We start from the raw sequence: 21,846 nt of genomic DNA on the forward strand, positions 1-21,846 counted from the left end.
TCTTCACTGCCAGCTTACAAAGGATGGGAGGAGGCCAATATCTGAGAGACTCTGCCTGCCTGTCCAGAGGAAGGGCAGAGAACAAGAAAGGAAGAGGCAGTTTCTGATGACACCCAATGCTGCTCCGGAAGGAGGCCCTTCAATCTGCCTTGGAGCAGCAGCTCTGGCCAAAGAGGCAGAGGACGCAGCCGGCCCTCTGGGCTTTGCACCCCAGGATGAAGCTGAAGAGACCGGACCTACCTTAACAGGAAAGTAATAGGAGCGGAAGCTGAGGTGGTCTCGACCACAGAGAGGTGGGTGCTCAGAGCGCAGGTGCATCTCCACATGCTGGAAGAAGTCGTGATCCTGAAAGAATCAGAGGTTGGTCAAGGAGAAGAAGATCACAGGACAAAGAGCCCAGAGTGCAGCTGTTCAACTCTGCAAGAAGGAAGTAGCCATCCCCACTGACGGCCAGGGTTGATTCACAGATCTGTCTGGCTAGGGGGTGATCACACAGCTTTGAGAAGGATACACATGGAGTAGGAAAGGTAGCAGTACCTTTCCTACTCCATGTGTATCCTTCTCAAAGCTGTGTGATCGCTGGACAACCATTACAGATAGGAGTGTGCCAATTTTTGGCCAAGCGTGTATGATGGCTGGCTGGTGTCCTTGCTAGACCCTCCAAACAAGCTGAAGCTTCCAAGTGTAGAGTGGAGGGCAGGTTCTCCAACTCTTCCAGCACAGCTTTCATCTCTCACCTCATGGGATGTAAACGGAACCAGGATGCCGATTCCTCCAGACAACGTTGTATAAACAAGCGACTCGGAACCTCCGGGGATGAGGGTGGTCTTCTGCAGAGACAGCACCGTTTCTCCTACGTGGTAGTTCATGATCACCTCTGCCTAGAAGTCAGATTGATGGGGATTCAGACTGTGCTGGGGGCCTCCTCCCCCCCCCCATGCCCTCCCTGCCCTTCAGGAAGACAAATCTTTCCAGGTCAGAAACAAGACTTTTTGACTCCACCCGCTTAAGGGTGAAGCTGGATGAGGCTGAAGTGCCCAACACCCAGGAAGCCAAAAGTAGGAGAAACAGCTTTTTTTGTCATGCCAGTAAAAACAAAACAAAAGGAAGGGCCATGTGGCTCTGCTGCTAAAAGATGTTGAGGCCAAAAGATGCAGTGCTTCTTTGCTTCAGCCACCTCCCTGAGGGGAACTCTGGTTAACGTGACCTGAACTGAAGAACTTAAGGATGGAGAGGCAACTGAAGGGAAGTGCCATCTTCTGGCATAAGTTAAGTCTCCAGAGCGGCTCCATTGGCCTCTGAGGATCTTGACAGAGCCTCCATGTTATGCTACAGACCCCTTGAGAAATCACAGAGGGAAAACATAAAGCCACAGAATCCAACAACAGCTAGATCACTACAGACCCTTCAACTTGATGCCGATAGCCAGCAAAACTTTGGAGCAGATTATTAAGCAGTAACTTTGTGATTGTTTAGAAAGAACAAAGTCTCTGGCAGGAGCCTTGCTTGCATATCAAGCAATCTGTTTTTTATACGACTGATCAGTTGACACAGAAATGCATAGGAAGATTTTAGGGGGGGATCAATGCTGTGCCAGTGGACACATTTATGAATGACACGGACAAGGAATTACAAAACCAAGTTATCAAATCTGCAGACGGAATAAAGATGGGAAGGACAGAAACTTTTTAGAAGTATCCTGATGTCGGAGGATGTTGACAAGGTAGCCTGGCAAGAATACACAACAGGGCTCCATGCCAGCCTCTCTGGGTGCCGAGGAAGCAGGAGGAAGCTGCCTGGGCAACCATCCTCCCTAAGCGCAGACAACAAAGTTGGTGGTGACCATTGTTGCTGCACACAGTCAGACAGCTGCAGTGCCAACGGGGGCACCGGGAGCCCCCAACAGGTTCCGAACAGGATTCACATCCTTTCACCTTTCTAGGACCTGAAATACTGGAGTAAAGATTGGAGGAAGGAACAAGAAGAATCTTTTATATGCTGATGACACAACTTTCCTGCTAAGAAACAACCAAATCAAACAAGAAACAGCTGATCAACAGACTTAAAGAAAAAGGAAGACATGTGACCTTTTCCTGGATGTCAAAAAGACGCAGGTCATCATGACCCCCGTGAGGAATGGAAATGTCAAAACAACAATCGATGATAAAGTGAGGATTTATTTTCCTAGGATAGCAGATCGATCAAAGCGGTGAGTGAATCCCAGAAATGAAGCATTGGGTTGCACAGCAATGATGAGCATGAATCGAGCATGGAAAAGCAAGGACCTCAGCCTGGCAACTAAGGTTTGTCTGCACTCGACTGCATTTCCCGTGGCGACTTGTGGCTGCAAAAGGTGGACCAAGGAGAAATTAGAAGGAAACACAGCTCAGTCCAACTCTTGTGTGGAGAAGGGACACAGCAAAAATGTGAAGAAGCAGGAACTGAAGTGTATAAAATCACTGGAAGGCAAAATCACACACACACACACACACACACACACACACACACACACACACACGAATGTTTTGCCAAAAGAACTTTGCACAGAGTCAGGAAAGAAGTCTTCAAATACCATGCAGATGACCAGACAAAATTGTTCAGAGCTGCTCCTGAAGATTAGAGACAGTCGTTCTTTGAGGGAGATGGGCAATTCAGAAAAGAGAAAAATAAAGTTTAAATGACGAGAAAATAGATTTTGTCACGCCTGTTGAATGGTGGAGGTGAGAGTCGCTCGAGGGACCACTGATCCTCCTCTCTTAGGTCTTAAACAGAGGCTGGGTGTCCTGTCTTGAGCTCCAGGACCCCCCTCAAGCACCTCATTCCATGAGTCCAGCAAAGTCTTCGCTGTTAGGCTCACACCCTGGAGGGGGCTCATGGACTCAGAAAGAACTGTACCACTCTGGAACTTGGTTCCTAATTTTAGGAACTAAAACTGGTCCTGATCCCTGTTAATTCTAATGTTTTTACACTTGTTTTTTTTATTAGGTGGTAAGCTGCCAGGTCACTTGTACAGTGAAATGAATGTCATATAAATTTAAGAAATAAATAAAATTAGTAAATAAATAAAAACAAGCCTAACTAAGATACAGCTGATTTTGCTAGTGCATAAAGACCATGACGTCAACTAGAATGGATTTCTCAATCATTAGTTTTGTCAGGTTTTTAATGTAATTTCTTTTTTTGTCATCTTAATTGGAAGCAGATTACAAATAATCAGGGGGTGGGGTTCTTATAGAGCCAGCCCCTAGAAAGGACCTACTTTTTGGGATGCGCCATTGAGGAGGCCCCTGTCCCACAGAGCCTTGTTGCCAGTCGGGTCCTCATCGACCTCATCATTTGTGTTGGGTGGCAGCCTCACCTGCACAGGTAGGAAAGGAGTCACCGCACGGCTTGCAAATGATTCTCAACAGAGCAGACACCCATCCCCACCCCCGTGGAAGCTGGGAGCCTAAAATCAGGAGAGCAAAGAGCAGCAGGGAGACCCTAAGCCAAGCTGCCATCCCCAATATTTTAACCTGTGGGTCACAACTGGGTAAAGTTGAGTCCCTGGGACTTTAGGGAAAGTCCTCTTGGTAATCAACATTGGCTTTTCTTCAACCCTGTTAAGCAGGATTAAGTGGGCAGGATGAACTCAAGCGCTCTGGATTCCTTCTGAGAGCGAGGAGCAAACCTGACCTTGAGGTAGTAGAAGGTTCTCTACTACTTCACCGTCCCCTCTCAGCTGCCTGCTTCATTTTCAGCATCAAGCATTCCCTCCCCTTCTTGCTGAGAAGGGAGGCCTTGTCTACCATACTTTCTGTTGCAATAACAAGAGATTCCCTCAGCCAGAAATCCATAGAAAAATATTACTAATTTGAACTGCTAGACGAGTTCAAAGCTGCCCCCCCCTCCAAAGGGTGGGGCTGCCTGCTCCGGTGCCACCGGATTTTACGGCTAAGGTCCAAACTATCAGCGGACTCGTCTCCAAGTCAGCCCAGCTCACCACACAGATGTTGCCGAACTTGTCAGCTCCAGCCACTGTGTCATAGTCCAGGAGGCAGGCAGTGGTGACCCAGCGGGGGTGGGTGTCGTCTGCAAAGATGATCAGCTGGTTTTCATTTCTCTTGTATCGAACCCAGATGAAGCTTTCCTGGACATCAGACACAATCACTCTGTGCCCCACGGTCTGAATCCCACAAATGGAGTTGGCAATGTGCTGTATGGAAAAGCAGTTCAGAAAAGGACTTGTGAATCCAGAGACGGAATCTGGGCGCAAGGAGGCCACACTTGAAACCCACAGGTCACTCTGGCCTGAGTTCACAGCTAGCAGTCACAACGGAAGGGGGGCAATGAGATCCAGACAAGCATCCTGAACCCCCCCAATTCTGGCAGGCATCCAAGGGCTGCAAAACAGGACTTTGGTGCTTTGGACAACTACCGTGTTTCCCTGAAAATAAGACATGCCCCGCTAATCAGCCCAATCGGGCTTTTCAGAGCATGCGCCATAATAAGCCCTCCCCTGAAAATAAGCCCGCCCCAACTATTTAAGCCCATGCGCAACCGGTCCCCGCCATTACCACTCTACCACCTACGGGTACAGCTTGTGGGGCAAAGAGGGCCCGTCGCAGAAACAGCGGCAGGTGAAGCAAAATGCTTCCACCCCCCACCCTTCCCTCCCGCGCAAAAAGAGCCCACTGCAAAAACAGCAGCAGGCCAACAATGCAACCACCCCCCTCCCACCTGTTCCTTCTCGCGCAAAAAAAATATATCTCCCCCTCCCACCTGTTCCTTCTCATGCCCACCCCAATGGTAAAGGCAGCCTGCCTGGTTCCCTTCCCTGCCGTCCCTTTAGCGAGGGGTGGCAGGTGGGGAGGGAACCAGGCAGGCTGCCTTTACCATTGGGGCGAGGTGGGTGGTGTTGGGCTGCGAGGCGCGCCTCTTACCATTCCAGCTTCCGCCATTGTGCTCAGGGAAGCCCGTGGTAAAAAAAAGGGCGTTGGTACTTACCTGATACGCCTCTTCTCTTAGTGGGGGAGGAGTATCCAGGGTGGGTTGACCTTGTCCTCTCTTGATTGGACTGAGTCAGATAAGCTCTTTTAGCCACGCCCTGGTCACCAGGCTCCACCCAGTTATCGGCGAAGAACTCTATCCGACTCGCTGTGTCATCCACTCTAGACTTTATTTTAGTTCCAAACCTTTATTTATTACTTCAACAGAACAGTTCAACAAACAACATAACAATTTAACAACATACCCATTTCAGGAAGGGGCTGGATACTCCTCCCACACTATGAGAAGAGGCGTATCAGGTAAGTACCAACACCCTTTCTCCATAGTGAGGGGAGGAGTAACCAGGGTGGGACGTACCAAAGCCTACACGTCCCTAGGGTGGGTTACACATTTGAGTATATGCCCAAACCTATGCCTGGTGAGACCTCTCCCCTGCCTTGTGAACAGCCTGCAACACCCTACGTCCGAATGAGGCTTCCGCAGAAGGAAAGGAGTCCAACTTGTAATTCCTCACAAATGGTGAGGGGGGAGACCCCATGGCTGCCCTACAGATATCAGATAGTGAGGCCTGCGTGGCCCAGGCCGCCAAAGTGGGCCCGCTTTGTGCCGAATGCGCTGTGATAGAACTCAGTGTCTGCAGACCCCGTGCCTGATAGGCAGAAGCCCTACAGGTTCTTAACCACCTGCCTATCGTGGTGGAAGTCACCTTGTTCCCCAGGGACCCCGGCTGGAAGGAAACAAATGGGGCTTCCGACTTCCTGTTCGGCCTGGTTCTTCTGAGGTAACTCCTCCGAGCCCTCCTTGTGTACAAGATGTGCCACTTCCTCTCTAATGGGTGAGAAGGGTCCAGGCAGAAATGGGCAATATCAGCTCCTGCGAGCGATGGAAGCAATGACACACCTTGGGTATGAAGGAAGGGTCCAACCTTAGCACTACCCTGTCCTGATGGAACACGCAGAGATCTTCCCTGGTAGACAGAGCCTGCAGTTTGGATATCCTCATGGCGGAGGTGATGGCTACCAAAAAGGCCATCTTAAGTGTCAGGAACTTCAGAGAGAGTAGGTAATGGTTCGAACCGAGGGCCTGTCAGAGCGTCCAACACCTTGTGTAAGTCCCAGGACGGGTACCTGTGCACCGTGTGCGGTTTAAGATTGGAGGCCCCCTTGAGGAACCGCCTGACCATCGGATGGTGAGTCAGTGTCTGAGATCTACCACCCAGGGAGAACCGATGAATGGTCGAGACCTGTCTCCTAATCGTGTTGGGAGCCAACCCTCTGTCCAGCCCCGCCTGAAGGAAGTCCAGAACTTGTGCAATAGTGGCACGGACTGGATCATGGCCCCTAGAGATGCACCCTGTTGAAAAGGCCCGTCCAAAATGAGGATAATTTAATAAAACAAATTAGGGACCAGGGTCAAATGCATATAAAAGGTTGCATAATGTATTGATAGAAATAGACTCAGAAACAGAATTAGTTAAAGATTGTATGATAACATGGGCACAAAATTTTGAAGAACCAATAATGATGGAAACATGGGAAGAGATTTGGATAAGAAATGTAAAATTTACACAAGCTCAGAACTTGAGAGAGAATTTTTACAAGATGCTGTACAGATGGAATTTGGATCCAAAAAGGCTAGCCTGTATGTATCCGAATCTACAATCTAAATGTTGGAGATGTGACTGTGTTGGTGCCACATATTACCATATTTGGTGGACTTGTAAAAAAGTTAAAGCATTATGGATAAAAATATGGTGGGTTATTCAAAATATTTTGAAAAAGAGGATAAAGTTCACACCCCAGTTGTTTTTGTTAGGTATAGTTTCAGATTGTACTGTTATAGAGACTAATCTGATTTTGAACTTAACGACGGCAGCAAGATTGTTGGTGGCGCAATAATGGAAGAAGGAAGAGTTGCCCACTATCCAAGAATGGACGTTAAAAGAAGTAAACTTAGCAGAGATGGCCAAAATCTCAGCGTATCAGATGAGAAGTACAAGCTGGACTAGAGAAGATGGATTGACTATATTCAAAACAAATACCGGACTAAAAAATTTCAGTTAGCTTATGAATGAAGGCATAAGGAACGCTACAATTTATTTAAAGCTAGTTTAATAAAGGGGGAGTTAAAGCACAAGAATAGTAACATGTTAAAATTAGCTAGCTTATGTTAGCGTACAGTTGTTAAATGTTTATACCCTGTATTTTGCTCTGGGAGGTCGGGGGGAGGGAGGGAGGGAAGGGGGGTGATAATTGTAAAACTTATTTTAACTTATTTAAAAAATTTAATTAAAAAAAAAAAGGCCCCCCATGTAGCGCCATCAATGTGCTCCGTGGAGGGTCTGTTAGCTGCCTGGACAGTCTGTATAACCCTGGGGGAAGAGAGATCTTCTCTCAGGGATCTCTGCTCAAGCGCCAAGCGGTTAGCTGGGGCCACTGAGGGTCCGGGTGTTCCAGCGACCCCTGACTGAGGGAAATCCTCTCCTGGGGGGCTCTCCAGGGCCCGTCCACCAAGAGGAATTGGAGATCGGCAAGGCCTTTGGGGCCAGTGTGGGGCAATCAGTACCACCTCCGCCCCTTCCCGCAAGATTTTTTGGCTGCAGCTTCCACTCCGAATTGTCCACCTCAGTCTGGCTGAGCCAGTCGGCTCTGATGTTCTCCACCCCTGCTATATGTTCTGCCCTCAGCGAATGCTGCCTTAGGTCATAGGCTATCTGAGGTGCTTCTGCGACTTCCCATAGTCAGACATCCCATTCTGAGTTTGTGGTGGGTTCCGGCATGGGGACCGGCCTGTCTGACCCTTTTGCCATGGCTAGAAGGGAAACAATTGGTCCATTGCTGGGAGAGAGTGACCAGAAGGTGACAAGCAACAGGGAGAAAGCAGAACTATTTGGCATCTGTCTTTACACAAAGGGATAAAAACGTCCAACCTATCAAAAACAGCACCACAAAAGGGAAGAAAATGGTAAGTGAGCACCTGTCTACGAGTTCCAATCACCAGGACCGGATGAATTACACCCAAGGGTTCTGAAGGACCTGGCAGACGAGATCGGCGAACAATTGAACTATATCTTTCAGAGCTCCTGGAGCAGCGGGGACCTACCAGGGGATTGCTGATGTGGTTCTCATCTTCAGAAAAGGGGGGGGGGAGGAGGAGGAGAAACAGATCCAGAAAACTATAGACCTATCAGACTGACCTCAATACCAGGAAGATTCTGGAAAGGATAATCAAGCTCTGCGGAGCTTGCTTGCCTGTCTTTGGTGAGTCCTCACTTAGCGCCCTGGGTCTCGCTCTGTGACCTGGGCCATGTGCTGCCTTAGCGGTTGTTGCGTGGGCTTTCTACCCCCGCTGGGGGTTTCCTCAGCCTCTAGTGATTGATCAGGCAGCATGGAGGCAATTTCAATCGCTTTTGCAGCAATTTAAAATTTTTCCTTTAAGTTTCTTCAGGATCTCAGGATGAACACAGCCGTCCGTTGATGGATGGAGTTGATAACTGGGTGGAGCCTGGTGACCGAGGCGTGGCTAAAAGAGCTTATCTGACTCAGTCCAATCAACCCATCCTGGATGCTCCTCCCCTCACTATGGAGAAAAAAACCTTCTCGCAATTTCAAGATGTTTGATTGAACTTGCGAGGAGGTTTTTTTTTAACCAGCCGCTTCCCTGAGCACAATGGCGAGGAACGCGACGGAGCTGGAAAGGTAAGAGGCGCGCCTCGCTTCTCACCTGCCCCAGAAAATAATAAGTCCTCCCCTATAATAAGCCCATATTTTGTGGGGCAAAAGAAAATAAGACCCTGCCTTATTTTCGGGGAAACAGGGTAGGGTGAAACAGAAGCCTTGCCTGTGTTTCCGGAAGGAGAAGAGGCAACCAAGGAAGAGCCAGCCTTGCATGCCTCACCCCCCCCCCACCCTCCGGGGGCAGGAAGGATGCAAAGAAGGCTACAGGATAAGGAACCGTCCCTCTCAGCTCCTCCAGGCAGGAACACGGCCTGCCTGCTCTGCAGCTTTAGCCAAAGGCTGGAAAGGCTACGCAGACACAGAGCAAGGGCCTGGCAAACCCCCAGGCAGAAGCCTGGCTCTCCCTGCGTCCAGAGGGGGCCAAATGGGTGGGGGATGTTTCCAGAAATTGTCCACAAAGACTGGCAGGAAACCAATACAATTTGGTACAGATATCAAATCTTCTGCTCCTTCCCCCCTCCCAGCTCCAGGCCACTATAGGTGGCACGTTTACGTGGTATTAAGCTATATGAGACGGGGGGGGGGCGCTACGGGGATTCCAAACGTGTGAACTACACGTTGCAAGTTCTGAACTCTTAAGAAAGAGAAGTGGGCAGACTTTCCACTGTCGACAGCCAAGAGGGACCTTCATGGGGACAGAAGAAGAAAAAACCACCTTCCGCAACTCCCCAGGACTCACATCGAGGGAACCCAAACCTCCCGCAGGAGGCCAGCCTGGAACCACAGGCCCCTTGGCTACCAGGAGACTCTGTGGCTGGAAAAGTGCCAGCTCTTCTGGCAGGGCAACTGCCGTACCTTATTCTCACACTTCCGCAGCAGCTTCTTCTTGCCCAAATCGTAGACTCGCAGCAGCTTCCCCACACCGATCAGCACTCTCCCTTGGAAGGGGGCAATAGCCGCGGGCACCTCCTCCACCGGCGTCTGGATGCAAAGGAAGAGCAGGCCCTGAGACGCTGAAGCCCAAGCTAGGCCTTTAAGTTAGTCTTAAAAGTTGCCAAGATTGGGGGGGGAGGGGCTGCTCCAGTTTGAGCTCTGCCCCCCCCCCACCTTTTGCTTTCTGTGAGAAGGAACCCCCCCACCCCCCACCCAAGATGTTCCAAGAAGCTCACCTTGTGCAGGAACTCCAGCTTCTCACCATTATTCACCAGCTTGTAAGTGTAGACAAACCCTCCGGCAACCGAACGCGGGTTGAGAATGAGGTCTTTGGCCACGCCCACCAAGACATGCCAGTCATCGCCCGTGTTGGCAAAGCGGCACACAGCCACGCTGCGGGAAAGCAGAGGAACAACTGGGTCAGAGTCCTGGGCTTTGGGAAGGGAGGAGGAGGAGGCACCTCAATTTCCACTCTCACGAAAGGCAAAGGAAAGCCTCCGGCGTCTTCCGGCTTCATCCGAGGCTACCAAGGGGCAAGCACAGACTGTGTGACGGGGGTGGGGTGGGGGTGGGTTTCAGCCACCTGGCACAAGGTAATCCAGGGGAGCTGTGCTTACCTGAAGGCGGCCTCATTCTGCTCCAGCTGCACAAGGTCCAAAGTGTTTCCCTGGATGGGGTTCATCACCCTGACCACCGAGGCCCACTGCCCGTTTCCTGCTTTGGGAGCCCCAAAAATGGACTCCGGAAGGTTCTCATTCAGGAAAGCAGCCGCCATCTCTGCGGCAAGTTCCCTCTCGTCTTCCCCTGCGGCTTCCACCATTTCCTGTGATGCAGAGAGAGGAAAATGGAGGGAATGCCCAGCCAGGGCTTCCACATCCCAACCCAAAGCCCTCGGGCACCTAGGCCTGGCTCTGGTCCAGGAAAAAGGCCGCTAGTCTCAGGCCGCAGAGGAGGCCGTGCGGAACAGAGGACCAGCAGGCTCTCTTGGCTGAGCGGGCGGTCACTCACTTCTGACTGGCTGAACCTTTTCTGACACAGGAGTCCGAAACCCTCCCAAGGGGAAAAGCCCAGAAGGATCCCCAACGTGGTGGATTGGAGGATCTGAACAGCCTTCTTAGAAGGTGCTCAGCATCCCCAGAGAGGGAGGAGGATTAGCTCCCTTGCTGGCCAGCCAGGAGTCTCCCTCCAGTGTCCACTCCCTTCAGCACTCGGCACACTCAAGACTCCCAAGAAAGGAGCTGAAAGCGCCTCTGGGAGAGGGAGGGAGGGAGGCAGCGGCCCCCGGACGGATCCCTTCTGGGTTCTCCCATCAAACAGAGGAACCCAAGGCTGTTTCAGCCCATTTCTGGAGAAGGGACCCCCCCTCCCCCGAGCAACTCCCTGGACAATTGTCCCCCTGCGATGCCGAGCCCCGTGACCAGAGAGCCGAGCAAAAGCCAGAGAGAAGATACCTCGGCCATCTGCTGCTTCCGCTGGGCTTTGGTGGCCTCGGTGTAAGCATTGTGGTCAGTCTCAATGATGATCAGATTGCTGCTCTCGGGGTGGATCACAAACTTGCGGGGCGTGTATTGTAACGGGAAGGCAACTTGGTTGAAGACTGCGCCAAGCTTCTCCAGCGCCAAAATCCTGTGGGAGCCAAAATGTTACTGCTGCCTGCGTGAGCCCCAAATCCTGCTGCCTCACCAGGGCTGCCCAAGGTGGCTGTTTCCCTTTGCTCACTTCTTTGGTGCATAGACACCCCCCACCCCCCCACTTTATGGTTTTCAAAATTAGGAGGGGAAGAACTGCTTCTCATCCAGCTGGTGATGCTGCTGGATCCTGAGTTGCTCCACATTCGTGTGCAGCTCTTCCCCCGTTGTTAAACGCACGAGAGGCTGAGAGGTGGGACAAGCTGCCTCAGGTGAGAGACTCCCTAATCTGAAGATTCGTTTCCAGCCCCTGCCCCCCCCCAGCCCCAACGCCCCCTTTCCCCAGGAGGGGGGGGGGCACCTGGCCAGCCTAAAGATCCGTATTTCCCCTGCTCTGCCCCATCTGCACAAACCTCAGGGTGTTGGTAGAAATGGCGACAATCCCCTCCGGGCACTGCTCTGAGGCGAAGCCAGAGGCAAACTCCAGGGTCTCGTAGGAGAGAGGGGTGAGGTGGAAGCGGGACTGGTAGGAGTAGCTCAGCCAAGAGCGGCTGGACATCGCCAGCACCTGGAGCGGGGTAAGAGCAGAAAACAAGCATGGCCGACTTCTCCCAGGGCCTTTTTCCGCATGAGATCCAAGATCCTGCTGACTGACTCGGGGTCACCCAGGCCAAGCATCAAAACCGTTTCTATACATGACCCTCTTGCAACAGGAACTGATGGGAGGTCAGGATTCGCAAGCGGCTTCGCTCACAAACAACTCGGCAGTTTTGACATTCTCCAAGTGGAGCCAGGTTGGGGGAGACTCCCCGAGGCCTTTCAGTCTCCTGGACGGCTGCACAGGACTTTAAGGGCCAGCAGCACCCGAGGGGAAAAGTTCAGCCCTGACCTCTGCCCTGACTGACCAGCTCTGCCCTACCTGAAGGATGCTGGCAAACTCTAAGTGGCCAGGCAGGCGAAGGGGTCCAGGGAGGGGTCAGGTGCCTCATTGCTCCCACTGCATTTCCTCTCCCACCAATTTGTCTTGACTGACAGAAGTTCCAGTTCTTCTTTAGAGGCAGCCTGGAGTAAACGCCTACTCCTTTTGGAGCCAAGCCTGGCTCAGGATCTCTGGGGCCTGGCAAAAACCGCCAATCAATCTTCACATTTTCTGACCTGCTTTTGCAGGTTTCTGAAGTTACTGCCAAGTGACAAGTAGTCCTCACTTAGCGATCACTCATTTACCAAGCTCAAAGTTGCAATGGAGCTGAAGGAGGGGTGTGGGTGGACCTTTCAACTGCAGCCATCAGGGTGTCTCACAGGGCTGCCATTTGGGACCTTCCTGCCGGCTTCTGGCAAGCAAAGTCAATGGGGAGCTGGTGAGAAGCCCTGGTCATGTGACCTGATGTCACTTAGCAACCACACACAATTCACTTAACAACCACAACAGATGTCGGTGTGGTCACAATTTTTTCCTTTATGAGTTTCCGGTCCCAATTTCAGCCACAGCCTGGGATTTCCTGTCCAAAACGTCTAAAAATCCCCAGCACTGGATCCCAATTGCAGCATCTTCAAGTACAATCATCAGGAACATCAAATCTCATCTCTGCCATACAAAGAGACTCAGACAAGCTTCTTTCTCTACAAAAACCTTTCCAGATAAACTCATCTTCCCCTCTCCCTCCTCTCCAACAATATTCCTGCCAGCTGTACACACAATTACAAACAAGGCTGCTACTTTTCTGTATTTGAGAAAAAAAGAAAGCTTCATAAACAATGTCTCGCTATTCCTCTTTAAAAATCCCCACTCGTTTTCCCCTGTTGGCTTTCTCTTCCCCATCCCACCCCCAACAAGCGGGGGGAGGGGGGGAGGCTTTGAGGCCGACCGCGTGCACTCCATGGCATCACTCACAGCTTCCTGGCCTTGCATCCGGACTCTGAACAGCTTCACAGGGCGGGACCCAAGGTACCTGGTTCTTGTGTCAGACAGATCACCGGTGACAGGATCAAGGACAGTCCGGAGGAGCACACCATTCTAGAGAAGCCAAAGGAGAGAAGAAAAGCCCATTACGGATCATTTCAAGCTCCTCCCCAACTGGAGCACAGGGCCGCTCCTAAAGTATATCAGCCCTTCTAACTTTCCCAAGTTAAGAAACGAGGCATTCTGAAATGCAGCCAGCCACAGCAGAACCTTTTCACTGAAGCAGCGGAACTCTTTCCCACCACAGGAAGTCCTGTCTCATAGAAGGGGAGGAGGGCAGCTGCATTCATGGCCAGCCCTTTCATTTGGGGAGTTCAAGGGGGCCTCTTCTTCTTTCACAATAGCAACAGCCCTTAGACTTATCTACTGCTTCGGCAGCCCTTACAGAGTCAGCCTCTTGCCCCCAGCAATCTCACCTGGGGAAGGCCTCTATGGCAGGGGTCAAGCTATATAAGCTTATATATATGTATAAGGGGCCAGCGGGCCTGAGGCGTCACATACAGGCCATGCCTACCCCATCTCCGTGAATGGGAAACACGTCGCAAAATGTCACATGACGGCAATGTGACGCCGCCGAGTTTAACCCCTGTGCTTTATGGCATTCAAGACACGAAGATGACTTTTCTTGGCATTTTTCTATTTTGTTTGATTGTCAAAGCATAAAATAGAATCTGACCATACGAAGGGATGGGGAGGAGAAACCGAGAGCCCTGACAAGAGTTGCCTCTCCTGGACTGGCTGCCAGCGGATGTGGCTGTTTTTAGAGCAAGCAGCAGAACGTCTGCCCTGCCTGCCTGGCTGAGGGCCACGACTGGAGCACAGAAGCCCAACCCAAGGGCACAAGAGGGAAGAGCTGCTTTGAGGCTGGAAAGAGTCCCTGGGGCTTCCTCACCTGTAAGCCAATGTTCAGGTACAAAAACCCAATGGAGCTCCGTTCTCCCAGCTCATCTTGCTTCTCCGCGCAACCCATTTCCACAATGCACAAGGATTCCGGCTGTGCAGGGAGAGCCTGCATGCTCAGAGGCTGCAGACAGTCCTGGGGAGAAGGAGGGACCCACCGTTACTCGGGAGAAGCCTACTGCTCATTCCAGGTGACCCCTGCTGCATTAACAGGCGTCCAGAGCCATCTACAGCGCAAGAGGAGAGGTAGCTATTTTCCACTCAAGCAAGGCTTTTCATTTCTTCATGGATTTCTACTGGGTAAGCAACATTCTTTTACTAATGTTTCAGGATCCTGATTTGTGGCTAGAAACGCGTCTTTCTTCCAGAATGCTCAGAAGCAGAGGCTGGGGACAAAGATGGCATGCCAGGTGTTTAGTAAAATAGGGCTAAACGGAAAGGAATTTAGAGGCTCAACAGCTCTTGCAGCATTTCCAAGGTGCTCCTTGTTTTTAAGCACTCATCTTCAGCAGGCCCCACACAGCGTATTCTCATCCACAGAAAATGAAACTGGTCAGCCACTTACTGAGGGATCAAGGGAAATGATCCGTACGGTGTTGTCTACCAGCCCAACCGCAAGGAAACGGGAGCGCTGCTCTCCAGGTGGAACGTTTGCCAAACTCATGCACACAACATCGGCCGACATCTCCTTCCTTTCCGTGTATTCATTCAGCTGCCCAGACTAGGAAGCAAAGAGACAAGAGGAAGAGGCCGGTCAGCCAATGAAATGGAAAGGGGCAAAAGCTGACAAGGACTCTCACTGACGTTTTGGCTCCTTGGCATTACATCCACTTTTGACAAAATTGCCCCATAGTAAACAATTGGTTCGCTTAATAACCATCAGATCAGTCGTGCGAGTGACCTGCTTTATGACTGCAGCAACGGACAACCATAGTAGCAGCCTCCATTACAGTTGTAAGCCAAGGATGACCCATGTCTTCAAACCAGGCAATTGCAAGAAAGGCCACCCCTGAGCTGGCAAGAGCTTCTGTGAGGGCTGCCAGCCGATGGCCGTCTCCGCTCCCAATGATTAACAACCCAACAGTCTGAGAAGCTCAAGCCAACACCCAGCCCCTCCAACCCAGCCCAAATCTGCTTTCTATGCTCACGTACTGGATCCATCTCGAAGTAAACCAGCTCTCCTCCAGTCAGCGCGATCACCACTTGTCTCTGATTCACAGCACATTTGACAATGGTTTTCTTCCCAGGTGTTTTCCATTCGTTAACTCGTTTATCTGCTCTTATGTGCCTGATGCCATCAGGATAAACCTGCAGGGATGCAACAAAGAGGTGCTGAAAAGGCTTCATCAGTCATCGCTTGCCCAACTATCAAGGCAAAGCCCCTTATGGGGAGCAAGGAACGTGACAATTCTCAGTTCAACTGGCCATTCCCAGTAATCTAGGAAGGAGGATCAGCTCAGTAACCAGCAATGTGATAAGTTGTTTTGAAAAATAAGCCCCTGAACACAAACCTGAATATTTACTCTCTTTTTAAAAAAAACAAGGATATAACAAAAAGACATTTTCAGACGCATCTGTGAGCAAGGAAAACTTCCCAATAAGGGGTAGTATTTTTCAGGGCAGTGTCAATTTGGTCAGTCCAGGGACAGTTGGCTCCTGTTTTAGAAGTGATTTTTTTGGAAGAGGGATGGTAGTTTTGCACATCCTAAGAAATCTGTATTATTCAAATAATAAAACAGCTGACAAGCAGAGTAACTCTGTGCTCTGGCAGCCACCTGAAATTTATGATCATACCAGCACTGTGCTACTTTCTTCCCTGGTTGCAAGGCAGCAGCTGTTAATCCAACCCTAAAACTCACCCACTTCAAAGTAATATTCCCATCAACACAGCCAGGACGTCACATTATCTTAGTAAGGAACAGCCTATCTGTCAGTCCTCCTGGGTAACCCAGGCAGAGATATGACAATATGAGGTCAATTAACACAATCTGGCAAGACTAAAAGCACCAATTTCCCATCCTCAAGTGGAATTCTTTGCTCCGTTCAGGGGGATCCTCCCTCTGGCTGTTAGGCCACTGGGGGCCCTGCCCCTCGCCTGAGTGTTTCCTAGGCAGCATCTCTTCTCCCTTTCCTCCAGGCCACCCGTGGATTCCACCACACCAGCAATGATGGATGGAAGAAAGGAAAGAGCATCCCAAAAAACACACGACTACCTCAAAACCAAGCCCTCCCTCATGGTGAGTCGTTTCATAGTGGATAAACTAAAAGAGCAAGGCAGCTGTTACCTGCACCAAGGCATCATCTCCCAGCAATGAGCAGGACAAGGTGGGTGTGGTACCAAGGAACCCTGAGTCAGTCACTTCCTCCACTGTTTCTCCGATAGACAGGACGAGGGTGGCATTGACGAAAGACACAATGATGTAAGCATCAAATTCATCTGGTGAGAAAAGAGGAAGGAAAGGTTAGAGCTGGGTCTGTGATGCAAAGAAGCATCTCGGATGGCACCAAGGGCTGCCACTGGCCACCGGGAATCCAGGTCTAATCTTTGGGAAACCAAATTTGATTATCAGGTAAAAAGTATCAGAAGCCTCAGGCATTTCTGATGTGAACCTAAGGAATGAGAGCAGTTTCCTCTGAAGCCAGGAGATGCAAATGTCCAGAGCTGAATTCTGAGGAGTCACGTGATGCGCTGTGATCCATGTGCAAAACCATTAGGCTTATGAAGAATCAGAGTCGGAAAGGGACACCGAGGCCATGGAGTTCAAGGATCCGAACATCGGCCTCCGGCCTGCAGAGGGCGCTCTAGCTTCTGCTTGCGCACCGCCGCCAATGAAGGGCAGCCCTCCATCTCTTGGGTCCTTGGTTCTACTCTCAATCTTCCCTGTTAAGAAGCTGCTTCTCAACAATCCACAGACAGAGCAGGATGCTTCTCTGCAACTGGTTCTCCATTGGAAACCACTTTGATGCCTTCATAAGCACTCAGAGGCAGAGCTAAGTGCTCGGGTGGCACAGCAAGACTGTGAGAAGGCACAAAAGACTGAAAAAACCCACAGCTCCTGGGCCTCAGGTGCATGAACCAGGCAAGCTGTCTTAAAGTCAGGTAGGCCTCTCAATGTAACATCCAGGCTAATCCCGTGAAGCTAATCCAAGCATCAGATCGGGTGCTACAGTCCCAAACGAAGGTCAACATTAGAGACCAGATTGTTGCACAGCTCAAGTCAGAAAGTGAATCATGCCTTGCAAAGCTGCAATCCAGGCTGCCATCCCTGGGGCTGAAAACATCCGCCCAGAGGCCAGGTGCATGGCTGCTGCCACAAGAAACCAAGGGCGGCGCCTTCTTTCAAGAACCCAACGGCAGAGAAGCAGCGGTTGCTTTTCCCAAAGGCTTCGTAGGGTCACGGTGGAAACTGTGAAAGTCCCTCAAAGGTCTGAAGAGGGAAAGTCAACGGCTGGTCAGCAGGGCCTCAAAAGGGCCCTCGCCCAAGACCAACGTATCTTCATTCACAAACCATTGTCCACCGTGAGGCAAGAATGGAAAAGCTGCCCAAGTCATGGATGACAGAGCAAGTCATGATCCCCCCCCTCCCCAAGTATTCTTGGCAAGAACGCATCTGTCAATCCAACCAGGGTCTCGTTCATATCTTTTAGTTCTATATTAAGCTTCGACCTTTGGGTCAGCAATCAGATCACACAAGCCCTAGGAGGAGGGGGTGGGGGCTCCCATTCCCAATGAGCCTCTGACCCTGTAGTCAAATCACAGAAGCCAGACGTGGGATTTGGTAGGGGCCAAGAGAAGGCAGGCAAATATACGTCACGTGATGCGGTGAGTTTGACACCCCTGATTTAGGGTGTTGGCTATTCCTGCCAATTTGGTAAGTTCCGCTCCTATCCCCTCATCTAAGTCGTTTATGAAGATATTGAAGAGTACCAGGCCCAAGACTGAACCTTGTAGTACTCCACTGCTAACTTCCCTCCCTGTGGCTACGGTAAATTGACTACGGTTTATCAGCCAGTTAAAAATCCATCTGGTGGTGATGCTATCTATCCCACTTTTTTCTAGCCTACCAAGAAGTAGGTTGTGGTCTACCTTGTCAAATGCCTTGTAGAAGTCTAAGTATATACTATGTCCACAGCATTTCACTGGTCTACCAATTTAGTCACTATATGTTGAAGAATGAAATAAGATTGGCTTGGCATGATCTTAAAATGATCTTCAGAAAAGCTATTAAGATTGTCAGAATTCTCAGCAAAATGTAGAAAATCCTACTGCACAAAATTTAAGTGTTAGCATCAACGGCTGAAATTGTTTTGAACTCTTCCATTCAGAAGTTAAACAGCCAGCTGTGGTCCCTTCTCATTATAAAAAACTAAAAACAAGCCATGGAACTTTTGAAAGGAGGAGTCCCACTCTCATGAATTGGCCCAAAAGATTCCTTAGTACAACTGGAAAATACATTCCGAATTTAGAGGGCCAGAGTATTCCAAGACCTCCTGCAGAGATCATCAGGGGAGCCACAGAAATCCCACCAGCGCTAACCAGCAAGATCACTGCAGTCCAGCAACCCTGAAGAGCCATGCTTTGCCCAGCACCCCACCTCCCCCCCCCCAATTACAGCATCCAGCTCCTCTGCAGTTCTTTCACTGAAAGACCCTCCTGGGGCAGACTGAACAAGAAGGGTCAGCTGGGCTTTCTGGTGCAATGGCAGGGACCAGCTCCAGCCTCCTCTGAGGAATGGAGGATGTCTTTAGCTAGCCCTGAGAGAAACGGCACATCTGCTCATGCAACACCTCCCACCCACCTACCCCGGTTGCCCATTGGACCCGTTTTTCACCCACCCCAGGCTCCGGAGGCTTTCCTGAAGCCTGGGGAGGGTGAGAATGGTCTCCCCCGGAAGCCAGAAACGGATCGTTTCTAAACGTCCAGTTGGCCCATTGGGCCCGTTTTTCACCATCCCCAGGCTCCGGAGGCTTTCCTGAAGCCTGTGGGAGAACGAAAATGGTCTCCCCCAGCCCTCAAGAAGGCTGAATATCAGCTGGTCGGCACATGCATGCGGGCTGGAGCTGATGGCTCGCATGTCAGCAGATATGGGCCCATGTGCCACCGATCTACAGAGTGACTAATATGGTAATTTTGCACCGATTCATCCTGGTCCATTGTGCAGTTCTTCCAATGCTAAAACTCAACAGGAAAAAAGCAGCTCCATTTAATTTTTGGTTGTCAGCAAGAACTATTAACCAAAATCAGTTTCCATGGACTCTGCTCAGTCAAGAATTAGAGTTCAGCGTACTTCTTCTCATTTGCTGGTCATTTTTGAAGAACTAACTGTTTCAAGAATTAGAATTCTAACATGTTTCAGGCAGGTCTCTCTATATGCTAGATTTTGCCCCTTCAGTTGTTGAGGAAAGTGAGAACTGAGAGTTCAGACAAAAGTTCAGTCCTAGTTCAAGGTCTAGGGATCACCTGAAGCTAAAAGAGGGCTCACAACAGGAATTCCGTCTCACTGAGGTCAACAGGACTCGCATCTACTTACTTGAGTGCAGATTGCCCAGGCCTATTGGATTGTCTAGGTCTATTGGAAGATCTTTCAGCATATTCACTGGCAATTTTTTAATCTTAGATGCTTTAAAGGTTTTGCAAGATGTCAAAGTAAATTTCACGGTGTTCCATTCTGACTACTGATGCATAAAAGCACTCAAAAGACAAGCCAGGTATTCAACAACAGAAACAGAAAGGAATTAAGTAGATGGCGATCACCAAGCAGCCCAAGCCCCCTGTCAGGAGCACGTGTGGGAAGGCAAGGAACAAACGTGGGGGCAGGTGCATGAGAGCCAATCTTCTCATTTTGTGCTCTGGGAGAAAGTACTGAACAGCAGGGTTAACACCACAGACAGACATCTGAACAATGGCAGCCACTCAAGGCTGCCCTTTGGCTTCTCTTCACTGAAGCAAAGCAGGGGCAATTCCTGAGGCAGGAACAGATTTGCAGAGATGCTCATCAACAGGTAGCGTGTGAGTGGGGAAATGTGCAGGTACCTAGTAGAAGCACTAGTGCAGCCCAACCCGGTTTCATTAAAAGGGGGGAGTGGGTAGCCGCAGTGAAAACAATAAAAGTGTTGCCCTCACTGTGAAGGATGCCATCAGGAAGAGTCTTTTTGTGAGGAAACACTGCACACACAGGTGGGAAATCAAAGGATGCTCACAACATGAATAGTGATGGTCCGGTAGTGGGGTCTTTGTAGCCCGGGGCAATGGCAGCCATGGAAATACCGGGGCTGGATCCAGCTAGCCTGCTTTCTCCAGATATGGAGATGTCAATTTCTGGAATTCTCAGCAATAGGACTGCCAGCTGAGGAACTCTAAAACTGGAAGCTGAGGGATGCTGTTGTACCTCCTAGGTATTAGCTTAGAAGTTCTCTAACCACAATACCTGTAAGAGCTCTAACTATCTTGTGCATGAATGCCAAAATTTGGCTGTGTTTAAGATTTGATAACCATCCTGAATACAGGTGCATCAAGAAGTTGTCTGGAATATGGAAGTGAACACATATTCTATCTATTAAAATAGCTTAGGAGTCCCTAGGTATACCCAAACAGCACCACACATCCTGTAGATGCAAGTACACACCTGTGGGAGGAGATCAGCACCTCCACTGCCAGCCACCTGTGGAAGAAAACAGAAGGCTTGGTATTGGTAGTAGCATAACCACATACCAGCCAAGGTTAGCATTTGTCCAGAGTTGTGTAGACACCACAAGAGACAGAATAAAGAACTTCAGTTGAAAAAACCAGAGGCAAACAGCATGACCACAGCACAACCGTCCCAGCTCTGGGTGAGCAGCCCTTGCCAGGAGGGAGAACCACAGAGAATTAGGCAGGCCATCGGGTGATACATTCCAGCATTAGGAGAAACCCAATATTGGAAATCCAGTAAAAGCTCCATCTCAGACAATAGGGTTGATTCCACACTTAACACCTGGATGGAGCAATTTCCAACATCTTCCTGGGAAAACTTCATATGCGTACAGGTAGTCCTCACTCAACGATCACCACTGAACCTGGAATTTCCACTGCAAGTCATTGCAGTTGTTAAGCGGGTCAACACGTGACCTGACTCAATTTTACAACTTTTTATAATGGTTATAAAGTGAGTCATGGTGGTCATTAAGTGTAGCCATTCTTCCAAATAAGCAGATTGCCAGAAGCTGGCAAAAAATGGCACAAGCCATGCAATCGCAGGATGCTGGACCTGGTCATGGAGGTGGGTCAAGACTGATGAGTCTTCATTAGGCTGTCAGCATGAGTGACTTGGAAAAGGGCATGACGCTTCCTCAGTCCGGATCATCCCATTAAACCCACACATCCTGCTGGAACTGACTGCACGCAGTTAATCCACTGAGCCATCCCACCCAACTTCACCTTCTCATTTCAATATAACCCACAGATACAAAACTCCCCCCCCCCAAACAATCAGGGTTAAGGTATCTTCCCCTAGTCTGCTCTTGCACTTCAGCTGAACCCCCCCCCCCCCTTTCATAGCAACCTTCCTCCCTGCGCACCTCATCTGCCTGCTTTACAAGCCACAAGCCACTCTCTCCTCCTGGCTCTCCATGCCAGCGGCTGTTCTTGCCCCGATGCTCTCCCAGCAGCTTCCATCAGCTTTTCTTTGGCTACCACAACTGGCAACCTAAATTGGCTCTGCAACTGCTTGGTCTGAAATGGTGGGCACCAGCCACATGGCACTCCCCCAATGGGTCTAGA

At 50.2% G+C, this 21,846-nt stretch overlaps 1 protein-coding gene across 2 annotated transcripts in view; it reads right to left on the minus strand.

Annotated features, from left to right (window-relative positions):
• SF3B3 (splicing factor 3b subunit 3) overlaps window positions 1–21,846 on the minus strand; it is a 47,814-nt gene that overhangs the window by 1,914 nt on the left and 24,054 nt on the right. For both annotated transcript variants that reach the window (XM_081963632.1, XM_081963631.1), the window contains exons 12-25: window positions 16,373–16,524; window positions 15,240–15,395; window positions 14,653–14,808; window positions 14,080–14,223; window positions 13,119–13,241; window positions 11,641–11,795; window positions 11,051–11,225; window positions 10,217–10,422; window positions 9,836–9,992; window positions 9,522–9,647; window positions 3,983–4,195; window positions 3,260–3,358; window positions 738–881; window positions 241–345 (exon numbers count right to left, since the gene is read on the minus strand). In XM_081963632.1, the coding sequence (XP_081819758.1) occupies window positions 241–345; window positions 738–881; window positions 3,260–3,358; window positions 3,983–4,195; window positions 9,522–9,647; window positions 9,836–9,992; window positions 10,217–10,422; window positions 11,051–11,225; window positions 11,641–11,795; window positions 13,119–13,241; window positions 14,080–14,223; window positions 14,653–14,808; window positions 15,240–15,395; window positions 16,373–16,524 (2,111 nt within the window). The remainder of the gene's footprint in view (window positions 1–240; window positions 346–737; window positions 882–3,259; window positions 3,359–3,982; window positions 4,196–9,521; window positions 9,648–9,835; window positions 9,993–10,216; window positions 10,423–11,050; window positions 11,226–11,640; window positions 11,796–13,118; window positions 13,242–14,079; window positions 14,224–14,652; window positions 14,809–15,239; window positions 15,396–16,372; window positions 16,525–21,846) is intronic.

This window comes from Natrix helvetica (assembly GCF_964273705.1).
Source record: "Natrix helvetica genome assembly, chromosome: 10".
Classification (NCBI taxonomy): domain Eukaryota; kingdom Metazoa; phylum Chordata; class Lepidosauria; order Squamata; family Natricidae; genus Natrix; species Natrix helvetica.